The sequence below is a fragment of the Conger conger genome, chromosome 16, assembly GCF_963514075.1.
Source record: "Conger conger chromosome 16, fConCon1.1, whole genome shotgun sequence".
Lineage (NCBI taxonomy): Eukaryota > Metazoa > Chordata > Actinopteri > Anguilliformes > Congridae > Conger > Conger conger.
This window is the reverse complement of record NC_083775.1, coordinates 40013432-40024613: the sequence shown is the minus strand read 5'-3', so window position 1 is coordinate 40024613 and position 11182 is coordinate 40013432. Positions and strand designations below refer to the sequence as shown.

The window sequence follows — 11182 nt, the reverse complement described above, 5'->3', positions numbered from 1 at the left end:
TTAACCAGTCCTGGTAAAGACAAAGACTGAGATGAACCAGTCCTGGTAAAGACACAGTGAGGCTGAGATTAACCAGTCCTGGTAAAGACAAAGACTGAGATTAACCAGTCCTGGTAAAGACACAGTGATGCTGAGATTAACCAGTCCTGGTAAAGACATAGACTGAGATTAACCAGTCCTGGTAAAGACACAGACTGAGATTAACTAGTCCTGGTAAAGACACAGGCTGAGATTAACCAGTCCTGGTAAAGACACAGTTAGGCTGAGATTAACCAGTCCTGGTAAAGACACAGACTGAGATTAACCAGTCCTGGTAAAGACACAGACTGAGATTAACCAGTCCTGGTAAAGACACAGACTGAGATTAACCAGTCCTGGTAAATACACAGTTAGGCTGAGATTAACCAGTCCTGGTAAAGACACAGTTAGGCTGAGATTAACCAGTCCTGGTAAAGACACAGTTAGGCTGAGATTAACCAGTCCTGGTAAAGACACAGTTAGGCTGAGAGCCTCTGTCGGTGCTGTCCAAGGTTCTGAAGAGTGCCTGATTTGCAGAAAACAGCAGACTGATCACAGACAGCTGACAGACAGGTAGCAAACTAGTGGGCGAAAAATAGAGATGGCTAGCTAGCCAGCTGGTGAGCTACATATATAGATGGCCAGTGAGATACAGATATCGATAGTTAGCTAGGTTAGTGAGAGAGATAGAGATCTAGGCAGCTAGCAACCCAAAGATAGATTAAATATTGTCTTCTAGCGAGATAGCAGTTAAACCAAAAAATTATCAGTATCATGACATAAGTAGAAAATAGAGGATCAGCTAAAAATATGCCATTGTTACACTGTGTTCTGTTGTTATTTCTTTCTCTTTAAAACATTTTGCTGCACAAGACCACTAAGAGGAAACGGTAAGCCTTACCCCTCCCTCAGCCTAGTACACTTGAACAACCTGTCAACCTAGTCACTCGCTGTGAGAACACGGGGTGACACCTTTTCAAAAATAGAAGCAAAATACAGAAATGTGGACCAAGACTTTAATGCTTCTCTGGCATCATATTACCAAGTTCTTATTTTGTAAAATAACTTTGACTGCAGCAGCAGAAAGAAGAACTATGAGTGGGATGATGGTGTCCTTGGTCACCCCTACGCCCAGCAGATTTGGGCCTCAGAAGGCACAGGGTAAGCTTGTTGAAGGCGGAGAGCTACCAGAGGGTAAGCTCCTTGACGGCGGAGAGTTCAGTGGTGGGGCTCCCCGACCTGCGAGGGAAAGCGTACTCGGCGACGTTGGGCAGGTCGTGGACGATGCAGCAGCTGAGGGCGCTCCGGAACACTCCCATGTCCTGGATGCTGGCCCACTCGTTGGTCTTCTGGTCGAAGTGCTCGGCGTAGAAGGTGGTGCTGAAGCCGTTGAAGCCCCCGACGACGAACAGCCGGTCGTCCAGAACCTCGATTCCAAAGTTGCTCCGCGCGATGATCATGTCGGGCATCTGCCGCCAGCTGTCGGCCAGCGGGTCGTACACCTCCATGCACCGGAGCCGACTCACCCCGTCGAAACCGCCCACCTGGGAGAGGTCAAAGGTCAAATATCAAAAGAGTGGTGTAAGGATGGAGAGGGCGTTCTCCCACTACTATACACAGGCACCCATAAAACATACAAATTAATAAATAAATGTGTCTGTCAAACAGAGGAGTGACACTCAATCTGTTGAACACTTAATGTTCAGAAGCCCAACATGACATGTCCGTGCCCAATCCTGAGCACTGGTGTAGCAATCCTCACCGCATAAATCTCCTGGTTGTACGCCACCACACCCAGGCCGCTGTGCCGTTTCTTCATCGGGGGGATGAGGGTCCACTGGTCAGTGGAGGGGCTGTAGCACTCTGCTGTACACAGGCAGCTCTCCCCGTTGAAGCCCCCACAGATGTACACCTGCAGGAGAAACAATGTGGAACCTATTAGACAATTGTCCCCCCAAAATTATAGAGGCCTCGCTGGTGGCATGTACAGGTAATGCAGCTCAAATCTAATCTTTGCGGTGAGCGGTTTCTATGGCGATGATGCACAATTAGCTGTAGCACCCTGGGTCGAGTCTTGATTCTAAGCCTTTGATTGCCTTTGGAGTCTGTTATTGGCATTTGTCAACACGAGGACCACAGTTGTGCCAATGACAGTCCAGGAAGCCATTATGAGGCTGAGGAATATGAAAAACAGTTAGAGACTCTTGTTACATTTCAAATCCAGTGCTTAATTTGTGAGCCAAAAGAACGGGAATTGCACCATTGCCCAAATCCTTACAGACTGCACTGTAAGTGCTCACCATTTTTATCAGTGATTATAAAAATATGTTTTATTCTTATTTGTGATTCATTATTAGGACTTGCTAGCTTGCTTCATCATAGGTGAAAACCTAAAACTACAACACAATGCTTGAAATTCCCAACACACATACTAACTTAGTAACACTGACACACACACATTACGACAGCTGTCTTTGAGGAGCACAAATTAATTTGTGCTGTACAGTATATTTCTTTCCACAATATTTTTTGCATTATACAAAACATACAGCTTGTCCTTTGTGCTGCAATTTAACACTCCAGGAAACACATTTATTCAGCTCAGCCATCGCAAATGTTGGCTATTGTGTTTACTTCTGTGAGGAATAAAAAAAGAAATTACAATCAGCTTTGGTTTTTGTGTGTGTGTGTAAAGGCTAATTCCTTCCGTTTTCATAAAAACGATCGGTTTCAGCGTACAGTGACATGGTAATGGTGCTTCCTGTGACAGTGTGGTGGGGAAGCTGTTGCTAACGAGAGACTACAAACCAGGCAGGCTTATACAGCTCAGCCAAAAGTGTTCCTTATAAAACTCTTCACGCACTGCACATTGTATTATATAGACGGTATCAGTTTTTAATTCATGTTAATAGGAAACATTATAATCATGAACCACGTTCTTCAGGAGAAAAACTACCATTGAACAGATATTAACTAAGCTTCCCCGTGTTCTAACTAACGTAACCTCAATAACACTGTGTTAAAAAATAATGATCCCACCCCTTCACTTTTCAGCGGCAATGTGTGGGATGGACCAGGAGTGGCCAGCTTGCGGGGATACTATCCCTCGAACAACCACTCATTCACATAATTTACCAACGGCAAAAATGTTTTCCTTGTGCACAAAAAGTCGTGTGGCCAAGCCATACTTAAATGAAAAGTAGCATGGAGAAAATACTAGCCACACTTACGGCGGCAGCCTTGGTATAAATGTAACATTTAAAAACCCACGGGAAATTTAGACTATCCAATCAGCCTGACCTGCATGTCTTTGGACCGGGATTCGAACCCAGGACATCCTTGTTGTGGGGCGGCAATGCTACCCACTGCACCATCCATGCCGCCCTGTTAGGGTTAATGTTAGTGCTAATTCTAGAGTTTGTGTTTGTGTTAGGACAAGTGCTAATGTTAGCATGATTGTTTGTGCTAGTGGTACTGTTAGGACTAGCGCTGGCGTTAGCATTGGCGTTAGCGTTGGCGTTAGCGTTGGCGTTAGCGTTAGTGCTGGCGTTAGCGCTGGCGTTAGCGTTGGCGTTAGCGCTGGCGTTAGCGCTGGCGTTAGCGTTAGCATTGGCGTTAGCGTTGGCGTTAGCGCTGGCGTTAGCGTCCAGGCGTTGAGACAGCTGCAGGCCTCGGCTGACCTTCCCGTCCAGCGTGGCGGCGCTGGCGTCGCTCCGTGGCTCGTGCATGGGCGAGATGGGGCTCCACTGGTTGGCGGCGGGCTCGTAGCGCTCGGCCGAGCTGAGCCGGGCGTAGCCGTCGAAGCCTCCCATGGCGTAGATGCAGCCCTGCAGCACGGTCACGCTCACATAGCAGCGGCGCGAGTGCATGGGCGCCACCCTGTGCCAGGTGCGCGTCACGGGGTCCAGCTTGCACACGGCGCTGAAGAACTCCACCGCGTTGTAGCCGCCCACGCAGTACACGAAGCCCCCCAGGCAGGCCGTGCCGTGGTAGGCCCGGGGGCCCTCCATCTGTGCCACCGTCACCCAGCAGTTGGCCTGCGTGTCGTAGGACTCGATCACATCGGTGGGCCTGTTCCCACTCCAGCCCCCGATGGCCAGCAGGACTGCGTAGGGCAGGCGTGGCCGGCACAGGCTGCTATACCTGCTGGCGCCGACAAAGTTTGTCTTTTGAAGGTGACACATGGCCCTCAGGGTGTGTACGGTGATCCGATTGCAGTCCTCATTGTCCTTCATCAATACACTGGTCTTCATGCTGCTCATGAAGTAGTCAGCGTTCATCTGGGCCAATCGAACCTGGTCAGAGAAACACACACAGGACAGGAGCCCCCTGTCTGAGCTGCGGCCAGGTCATAGCTAGGGAAGGTCAACACATTGGCTCAGGCAGTAAGAGCAGTCGTCTGGCAGTCGGGGGGTTGCCGGTTCAATCCCACCTTGCATATGTTGAAGTGTCCCTGAGCAAGACACCTAACCCCTAAATGCTCCTGACGAGCAGGTCAGTGCCTTGCATGGCAGCCAATCGCCGTTGGTGTGTGAGTGTGTGAGTCTGTGTATGAATGGGTGAATGAGAAGCATCAATTGTATAGCGCTTTGGATAAAGTGCTATATAAATGCCTGCCATTTACCATTTAGCACGGCTTTACTCAAGTGAACGGTAATCTGTCATGACTCTAAGGTGCAAATGAGGTGCTATCCACAAAAATGACAAAATTTCATGTGTCTACAAGGCAGTACCATTCAGGTTATGCTGGTTTTCATTGTTCCTCTGAACTAATTGTTCAGTTACAGCAGCTGCACAGTTCACACACCACACCTGGTGTTTTGTGTCTGAGCAGCTTGCTGATTTGAAGGTACACCGGCTCCGGTATGGGAGAACTACATTTTGACGAGTTGTCCACTTGTCTCCAGCAGGGGCACGAAGTGGTTACCTTCCAGAGCAACTGAGAGAGGTAGGCTTTGCGCTTGTTCGGCATGTGACCCGTCCAACGCAGGATGGCGTCGAACACCCTGTCCTCCTGCTTGACGATGAGGTCATCCTTCTCCACGATGTGGGAGAGCTGGGCGGGCGTGAGCTCCAGGAGCTCCGTGGAGGTGCGGCCCACCTCCTGGAAGTTCTGCAGGATGAAGCGGAGCGCCCGGCGCTGCAGGGAGGGGCAGAAGTAGACGTCGGAGAACCTCCAGATTCCGATGCAGTTGTCCGTGCACAGCTGGGCCTCCAGGAACTCGGCGCAGGCCTGCACGAGTCCGAGGACACACAGCTGGTCAGCGGCCGGCAGCAGGAACTCCAAGTTGCCCTCGGTGATCACCGCGGAGTGCGTGTAGGCGTACTCGATGATGATCTTCATCATCTCCGGAAGCACACCAGGGATGTTGTACGTGCTCTTGTGTGAGCTGTTCAAGTTGCCTGTAAAGAGGGCACTATCGGGGTGTTACATTCAAACACCTCAATTCAATTCAGCAAAATAAATGTTCTGAAATAAACTAATGCAACATAGAATGAACCATAGCTGCAGATTTGAACGGGTCTGCTTTTTGTGTCATTCATGGTGAGTTATTTACAGATTGCAAACATGAATGATGAATGGTTCTAACACACAAAGAACAACTTCTACAAATTGCACTTGCGATTATGTAGAGAATCATACATATGAATCAGTAAAAAAAAACGCACATTGGGTTAACAGCAGATCTTTTACTGAAATAGATTAAAATATAAGCGTGCATATAGCCTAGATGAAAGCAAAGCTACCAGAGCAGTGTCATGATTCTATTAAATTTCTCCAGAGATTGAGAGACTGTGCTCCAGCAGGAGGATCTTCTCTATTTCACACATGCGCAGATCCAGGCCTTGAAACAACAACGTCACTTGAAACTATGAACTGTAGCTCATAAAAAAATGTTTTTTAAAAAGTCTTAGTTACCACTGTGCCACTGCTGCAGAATGGAGGACTCCTACCATTGTAGCAGGGGCATAACTGCTCTACGGGTAGCAGATGACCGTGATCAGTGCCTCACTCAGCCTCACTCACCCTCACTCACCCTTACTCAGCCCTCACTCAGCCCACACTCAGCTTCACTCAGCCCACACTGAGCCTCACTCACCCCTCACTCACCCCTCACTCACCCTCACTCAGCCCACACTCACCCCACACTCAGCCTCACTCAGCCCATACTCAGCCCTCACTCAGCTTCACTCAGCCCTCACTCAGCCTCACTCACCCCACACTGAGCCTCACTCAGCCTCACTCACCCTCACTCAGCCCACACTCAGCCCACACTCACCCCACACTCAGCCCTCACTCACCCCACACTCAGCCTCACTCACCCTCACTCACCCTCACTCAGCCTCACTCAGCCCTCACTCACCCCACACTCAGCCTCACTCACCCTCACTCAGCCCACACTGAGCCTCACTCACCCTCACTCACCCTCACTCACCCTCACTCACCCTCACTCAGCCCTCACTCAGCCCACACTCACCCCACACTCAGCCCTCACTCAGCCCTCACTCAGCCCACACTCACCCCACACTCACCCCACACTCAGCCTCACTCAGCCTCACTCACCCCACACTGAGCCTCACTCACCCTCACTCAGCCCTCACTCAGCCCACACTCATCCTCACTCAGCCCTCACTCACCCACACTCAGCCCTCACTCACCCTCACTCAGCCCACACTGAGCCTCACTCAGCCTCACTCACCCTCACCCAGCCCACACTCACCCCACACTCACCCTCACTCAGCCCTCACTCACCCTCACTCAGCCCTCACTCAGCCTCACTCAGCCCACACTCACCCCACACTCACCCCACACTCAGCCCACACAGTCCTCGTGAAATCTTTGTCGTAGCGACATATCCCCCTTGTCGGCGGCAGGGCAAACGATACACGCAAGTAGGCGAAGTTTGCTGATTGCGGAGAAGGTTGGCACCAAGGTGGTCCTTTTGGGTGATGCTGACATGTTCTTACCCGCCTACTCATCCAGGTGGCCTACTCATCCAGGTGGCCAAATTAGATCTGATCAACACAGCTTGCATGCAGATGGTTTTCTCAGAGTCAGGTAGCCACACTCCTTGTCCGCCAAGGCATTAAACCGACCACTTTCTTTGGGTGAAAATACATATTCTTTCTGCGCATGCTGGTTACATTCACAGGGTATAGGTGCGACCATAGACTGTATAAAAGCTTTCGAATCAGCCGGGAAAATTGTCAGATGTCTCTGGAGACTAGTTTTTTCTTTTGTAAACAACATTAAACTGGAAAAGAACTACAAATTGTGAAACGAAAGACTTGAAGGTGATGCAAACAGGTTATCGACAGATGTAGACTAAATAATATAACGCTGGAAAAGTTTAGAGATTGCTAAAGGGCTAAAAGCCAAAACAAAAAAAGTGGTTCCGGCACAGTCAAGCTGCGCGAGATCATTCTTTGCACGTCAAAATGTTTTGGCATGTTTTGGATTAAATGCTCGGTATGTAAACACACACCTTAATCGGATCAGCTAAAGCTTTCAACAATAACAATAAGTTTAAAGATTGCTAAAGGGCTAAAAGCCAAAACAAAAAAAGTGGTTCCCGCACAGTCAAGCTGCGCGAGATCATTCTTTGCACGTCAAAATGTTTTGGCATGTTTTGGATTAAATGCTCGGTATGTAAACACACACCTTAATCGGATCAGCTAAAGCTTTCACAGGCTTTCACGTCGAAAGCGTGAGAGTTGGCAGCTATGATAACGGCATGAGCAAACTGATATCACCAGAAAGGTTGGTGTGTTATTCTTTTCTTCTAAACAATGGATAACCGAAGGCCACTCTGTTGCTATTTCGGAAAGTGACGAGTTGAAGCACAAAATAACTTTTGTGAAATGACATGTGGATGGGCCAAAACGGTGCCGATTGTAGTAACCTATTTACCCTCCATCTTTGTTTACAATGGAACCTAGACATAATCAAACCTTGCCTCTACTCTAATGCGATTGGACAACAGAGAAAAAGAATAACAGTGACGTGGGAGCGCATCAAAATTGTATCATTTGTAAATGCGCACTTCTAAATACAGCGAGGTGTCCGTTCGGCCGATAACGGCGACACATACATACTATTACTGCTATCATCAGTGCCTTGAATTGTCACTCACCGAAAGTAAGGGCTACAGGCGCACAGGACAATCTTGTGAGCTTTCATCGTAAAGCCCTCCACTTGGATGACCACATCACAGAACTTGCCATCCAGTCGAAGTTTGTTGAGTGTAGCGTAGTCCACGTGGGATTCATCTTCCACTCCATCGTCCATCTTCGCTGAACTAGACGGTCCGTGAACTTCACTCAGAAACCATGACAGTTTGGCATTACCAATTATTTAGGTCTGTGCAATTTGCCCTGTTCGTGGTTATTATAGACATGGAGGTTCCCCACTTCTCTGACGTTCTTTCTCGTTGCTTTATGACGTCAGACGTATTAATCGCCGACAGGAACTAAATTATAGCTAAAGAATTAAGTTTCAAATTCCGCATTGCTGATGCAAAAGCCTTTTAGGAAAATGGCATAGAGAGAGAGAGAGAGAGAGAGAGAGAGAGAGAGAGAGAGAGAGAGAGAGAGAGAGAGAGAGAGAGAGAGAGAGAGAGAGAGGTGGTGAAGCGAGCAACAAGCTGGTTGAGATAACAAGACCATGTCCAGCTGGTGGGCTATCACCACATGTCTGTTCAGTGAATGCTAGGTCACAAACCAACAAGCTGGGCTGCCCGTGGCCTGTCATAATCATTTCTGAGTTAGCTCACTTGTTCAGACAAATACAGTAAACCTAGTTTTACTGTAACACACTGTAGCCACATATGTAAAAATGTGAAGACATAACCATAACAGATATTATTTTGTATATTTTTAATACACTTGCCTAATGTGCTGGCTAAATGTATCTCAAAGCTTATAACTGAATCCATAATTGACTTATGTAGCCAATAATTTTATTCTCAAAGAGCAAATACACAGAGCGTCTGACAAATTCCTGTTAAAAATACTCCTGTGATTAATGTGATATTTATTTTTCTTTCTGCTTAAAGGCAAATTGTAATCAGTCCAATGCTGTGAAAGACTAAATGACAGATATATATGGAATGTGGAATGGGTGGGATGATGAATTGACCTTCAACATGCAGAGCAGCACTGCCAGTTCTCACCAGATGAAAGAAGGCAGTCCATGTCACCCCTCTACTTGCCCAACTCCACTGGCTCCCCACCAAGTCCCCCTCCTGACCTATAAGGTGGTAAATGGCCAAGGCCCCACCTACCTCAGTGACCTCAGCACCATCCATGAACCCTTCACTCCAGCCGTTCCCTACTGCTCCATTTCCCCTGAAAACAAGTTGAGGTCAATGATTAGTTTAAAGGAGTTTTGGGCCGCGCCAATTTTGAGCTCACCAGACGCCAGTGGTGCAAATGGAACATACAATAAATAGGCAATGCATGAAACAGAAACTTGCTGCAAGGGCGTCAACAAGGTTTGAGTACATTTGAGGCTGAGCCAAAGTAATTTAGTGCTGAGCCAAGAAGCAACATTCCATATATTTTACTGTACCTGCATTGTGCATTGTTCAATTCTTAATGTTTTCATAGGTAGGACTATACCTGTTTTACTTCTCTTGTGAGTTTCCCTGGGTCTAAATCTCCTCTGAACAGAACACAGGGAAGGGGCCATTTCCACCAGAACTTAACATTCAATCGTAGTTTTTCTCCTGAGGAATGTGGTTTATGATTATGGTTGCTTATGGACAGCTCTCTGTGTTAGCATGGACAGCTCTGTGAAAGACTAAATGACAGATATATATGGAATGTGGAATGGGTGGCATGATAAATTGACCTTCAACATGCAGAGCAGCACTGCCAGTTCTCACCAGATGAAAAAAGTCAGTCCATGTCACCCCTCTACTTGCCCAACTCCACTGGCTCCCCACCAAGTCCCCCTCCTGACCTATAAAGTGCTAAATGGCCAGGGCCCCACCTACCTCAGTGACCTCAGCACCATCCATGAACCCTTCACTCCAGCCGTTACCTACTGCTCCATTTCCCCTTACCCGCCTCTGGACAATGGGTGTGCCCCGTGCCTCTGGAACTCGCTCCCTGATGACCTTAGGACTGTCCCATCTCCTGATGCTTTTAAAACAGGCCAATGCTTTCTAAATCTTTCTTTTTTTGCCTGCTCACTTTTTTTTATTTTTTTTACTAACACTGGTATTTACTTTCTTTTTTCAGCAGACACAATTTCATTTTTTACAGAGCTGTGTTGAATTAAATGTTTCATCATACTTACACCCCCAAAGCACCCTTCTTTGAGGTCAGGCACAGACAGCAATCCTCTTTGTGGCAATGTGCTAAAGTCTGTTGTACAGTTTTGTCATAAACCTTTCAGTAAGATTGCTGACGAGTAACTGGTTGATTTTGACAGTAACACATTATACCTACTCTGAGTCTAGAGATGTTATCTGAATCTACAAGTTATCCCGGGGAAATGTCCCCTCAAAATTCGCCAAGGGACATGTTTTTGCATTATTGTTTAAGAATTTGTAAATTCAGTTTCAGTTTCAGTTTACTAAGCAGTAGCGGAGACTTCTTCTGATTATTATTAAGTTTCAATACAACGATTAATCACAATACTCAGTACCATCAGATATAGGCAGCTCTCTCCAATTAGGCAGTTTAGTACCTTATCTATTTATTTGAAAAATTAGACCATTCGTTTTTGGGTGCCGGGTTTGTATCTGCAGACTTTTTTACTACCAAAATACACATTCAGCTGTGGAATTATTGGCACCCTTGATAAACATGAACAAAACATACTGTGAACTAGAAAATAGTTACTTTATTTTCCATCATGGGCAGTTTTCTTTATTAATGATGCAATGGAATAAACTCAATAAAGTCTTATAAAACATTTTTTTAAAGTTAATTCCCCAAATTTCGGATTTCGCAATTATAGGGCGGTAAAGCGGATATATCGGGAACGATACTTCCAGTGGGCTATACAGTTCCCTCTTAAATAGAGCGGCGAAAGCGAAATATAACTTCAACTCCAAAATGTTAAAGTCTGGATTCAAAGTATATGAATATAGGGTACTATATACTGTGGATTTCAGTTCGTAAAGTCATGTTCTGCGTGTTTAGATAGCCGAGA

General features: G+C 46.9%; 1 protein-coding gene across 3 annotated transcripts; it reads right to left on the bottom strand.

Moving 5' to 3' along the window:
* Nucleotides 1-1020: 1020 nt before the first annotated feature.
* On the bottom strand, nucleotides 1021-8415 carry LOC133115394 (kelch-like protein 10). Of its 3 annotated transcripts, none has more exons than XM_061225285.1 (5): nucleotides 8154-8415; nucleotides 4946-5435; nucleotides 3699-4313; nucleotides 1781-1930; nucleotides 1021-1562 (listed from the first exon to the last, which is right to left on the bottom strand). In XM_061225285.1, the coding sequence occupies exons 1-5, from the start codon at nucleotides 8306-8308 to the stop codon at nucleotides 1203-1205; spliced, it is 1770 nt and encodes a 589-aa protein (XP_061081269.1). In that variant the 5' UTR covers nucleotides 8309-8415; the 3' UTR covers nucleotides 1021-1202. The 3 variants fall into 3 exon arrangements, with proteins under 3 accessions (XP_061081269.1, XP_061081270.1, XP_061081271.1); XM_061225286.1 differs by lacking the exon at nucleotides 8154-8415 and adding an exon at nucleotides 7682-7916; XM_061225287.1 differs by lacking the exon at nucleotides 8154-8415 and adding an exon at nucleotides 6988-7009.
* Between the last annotated feature and the right edge of the window lie 2767 nt (nucleotides 8416-11182).

What these genes read in the sequence shown, in the direction of transcription:
- LOC133115394 (XM_061225285.1), bottom strand. Translation starts at nt 8,308, where the DNA reads ATGGACGATGGAGTGGAAGATGAATCCCACGTGGACTACGCTACACTC. An exon ending in GCCTGTAGCCCTTACTTTCG is followed by an intron (nt 5,436 to 8,153) that starts GTGAGTGACAAT and finishes ACACCCCGATAG; the next exon opens with TGCCCTCTTTACAGGCAACT. An exon ending in ACAACCAGGAGATTTATGCG is followed by an intron (nt 1,563 to 1,780) that starts GTGAGGATTGCT and finishes GACCTCTCCCAG; the next exon opens with GTGGGCGGTTTCGACGGGGT.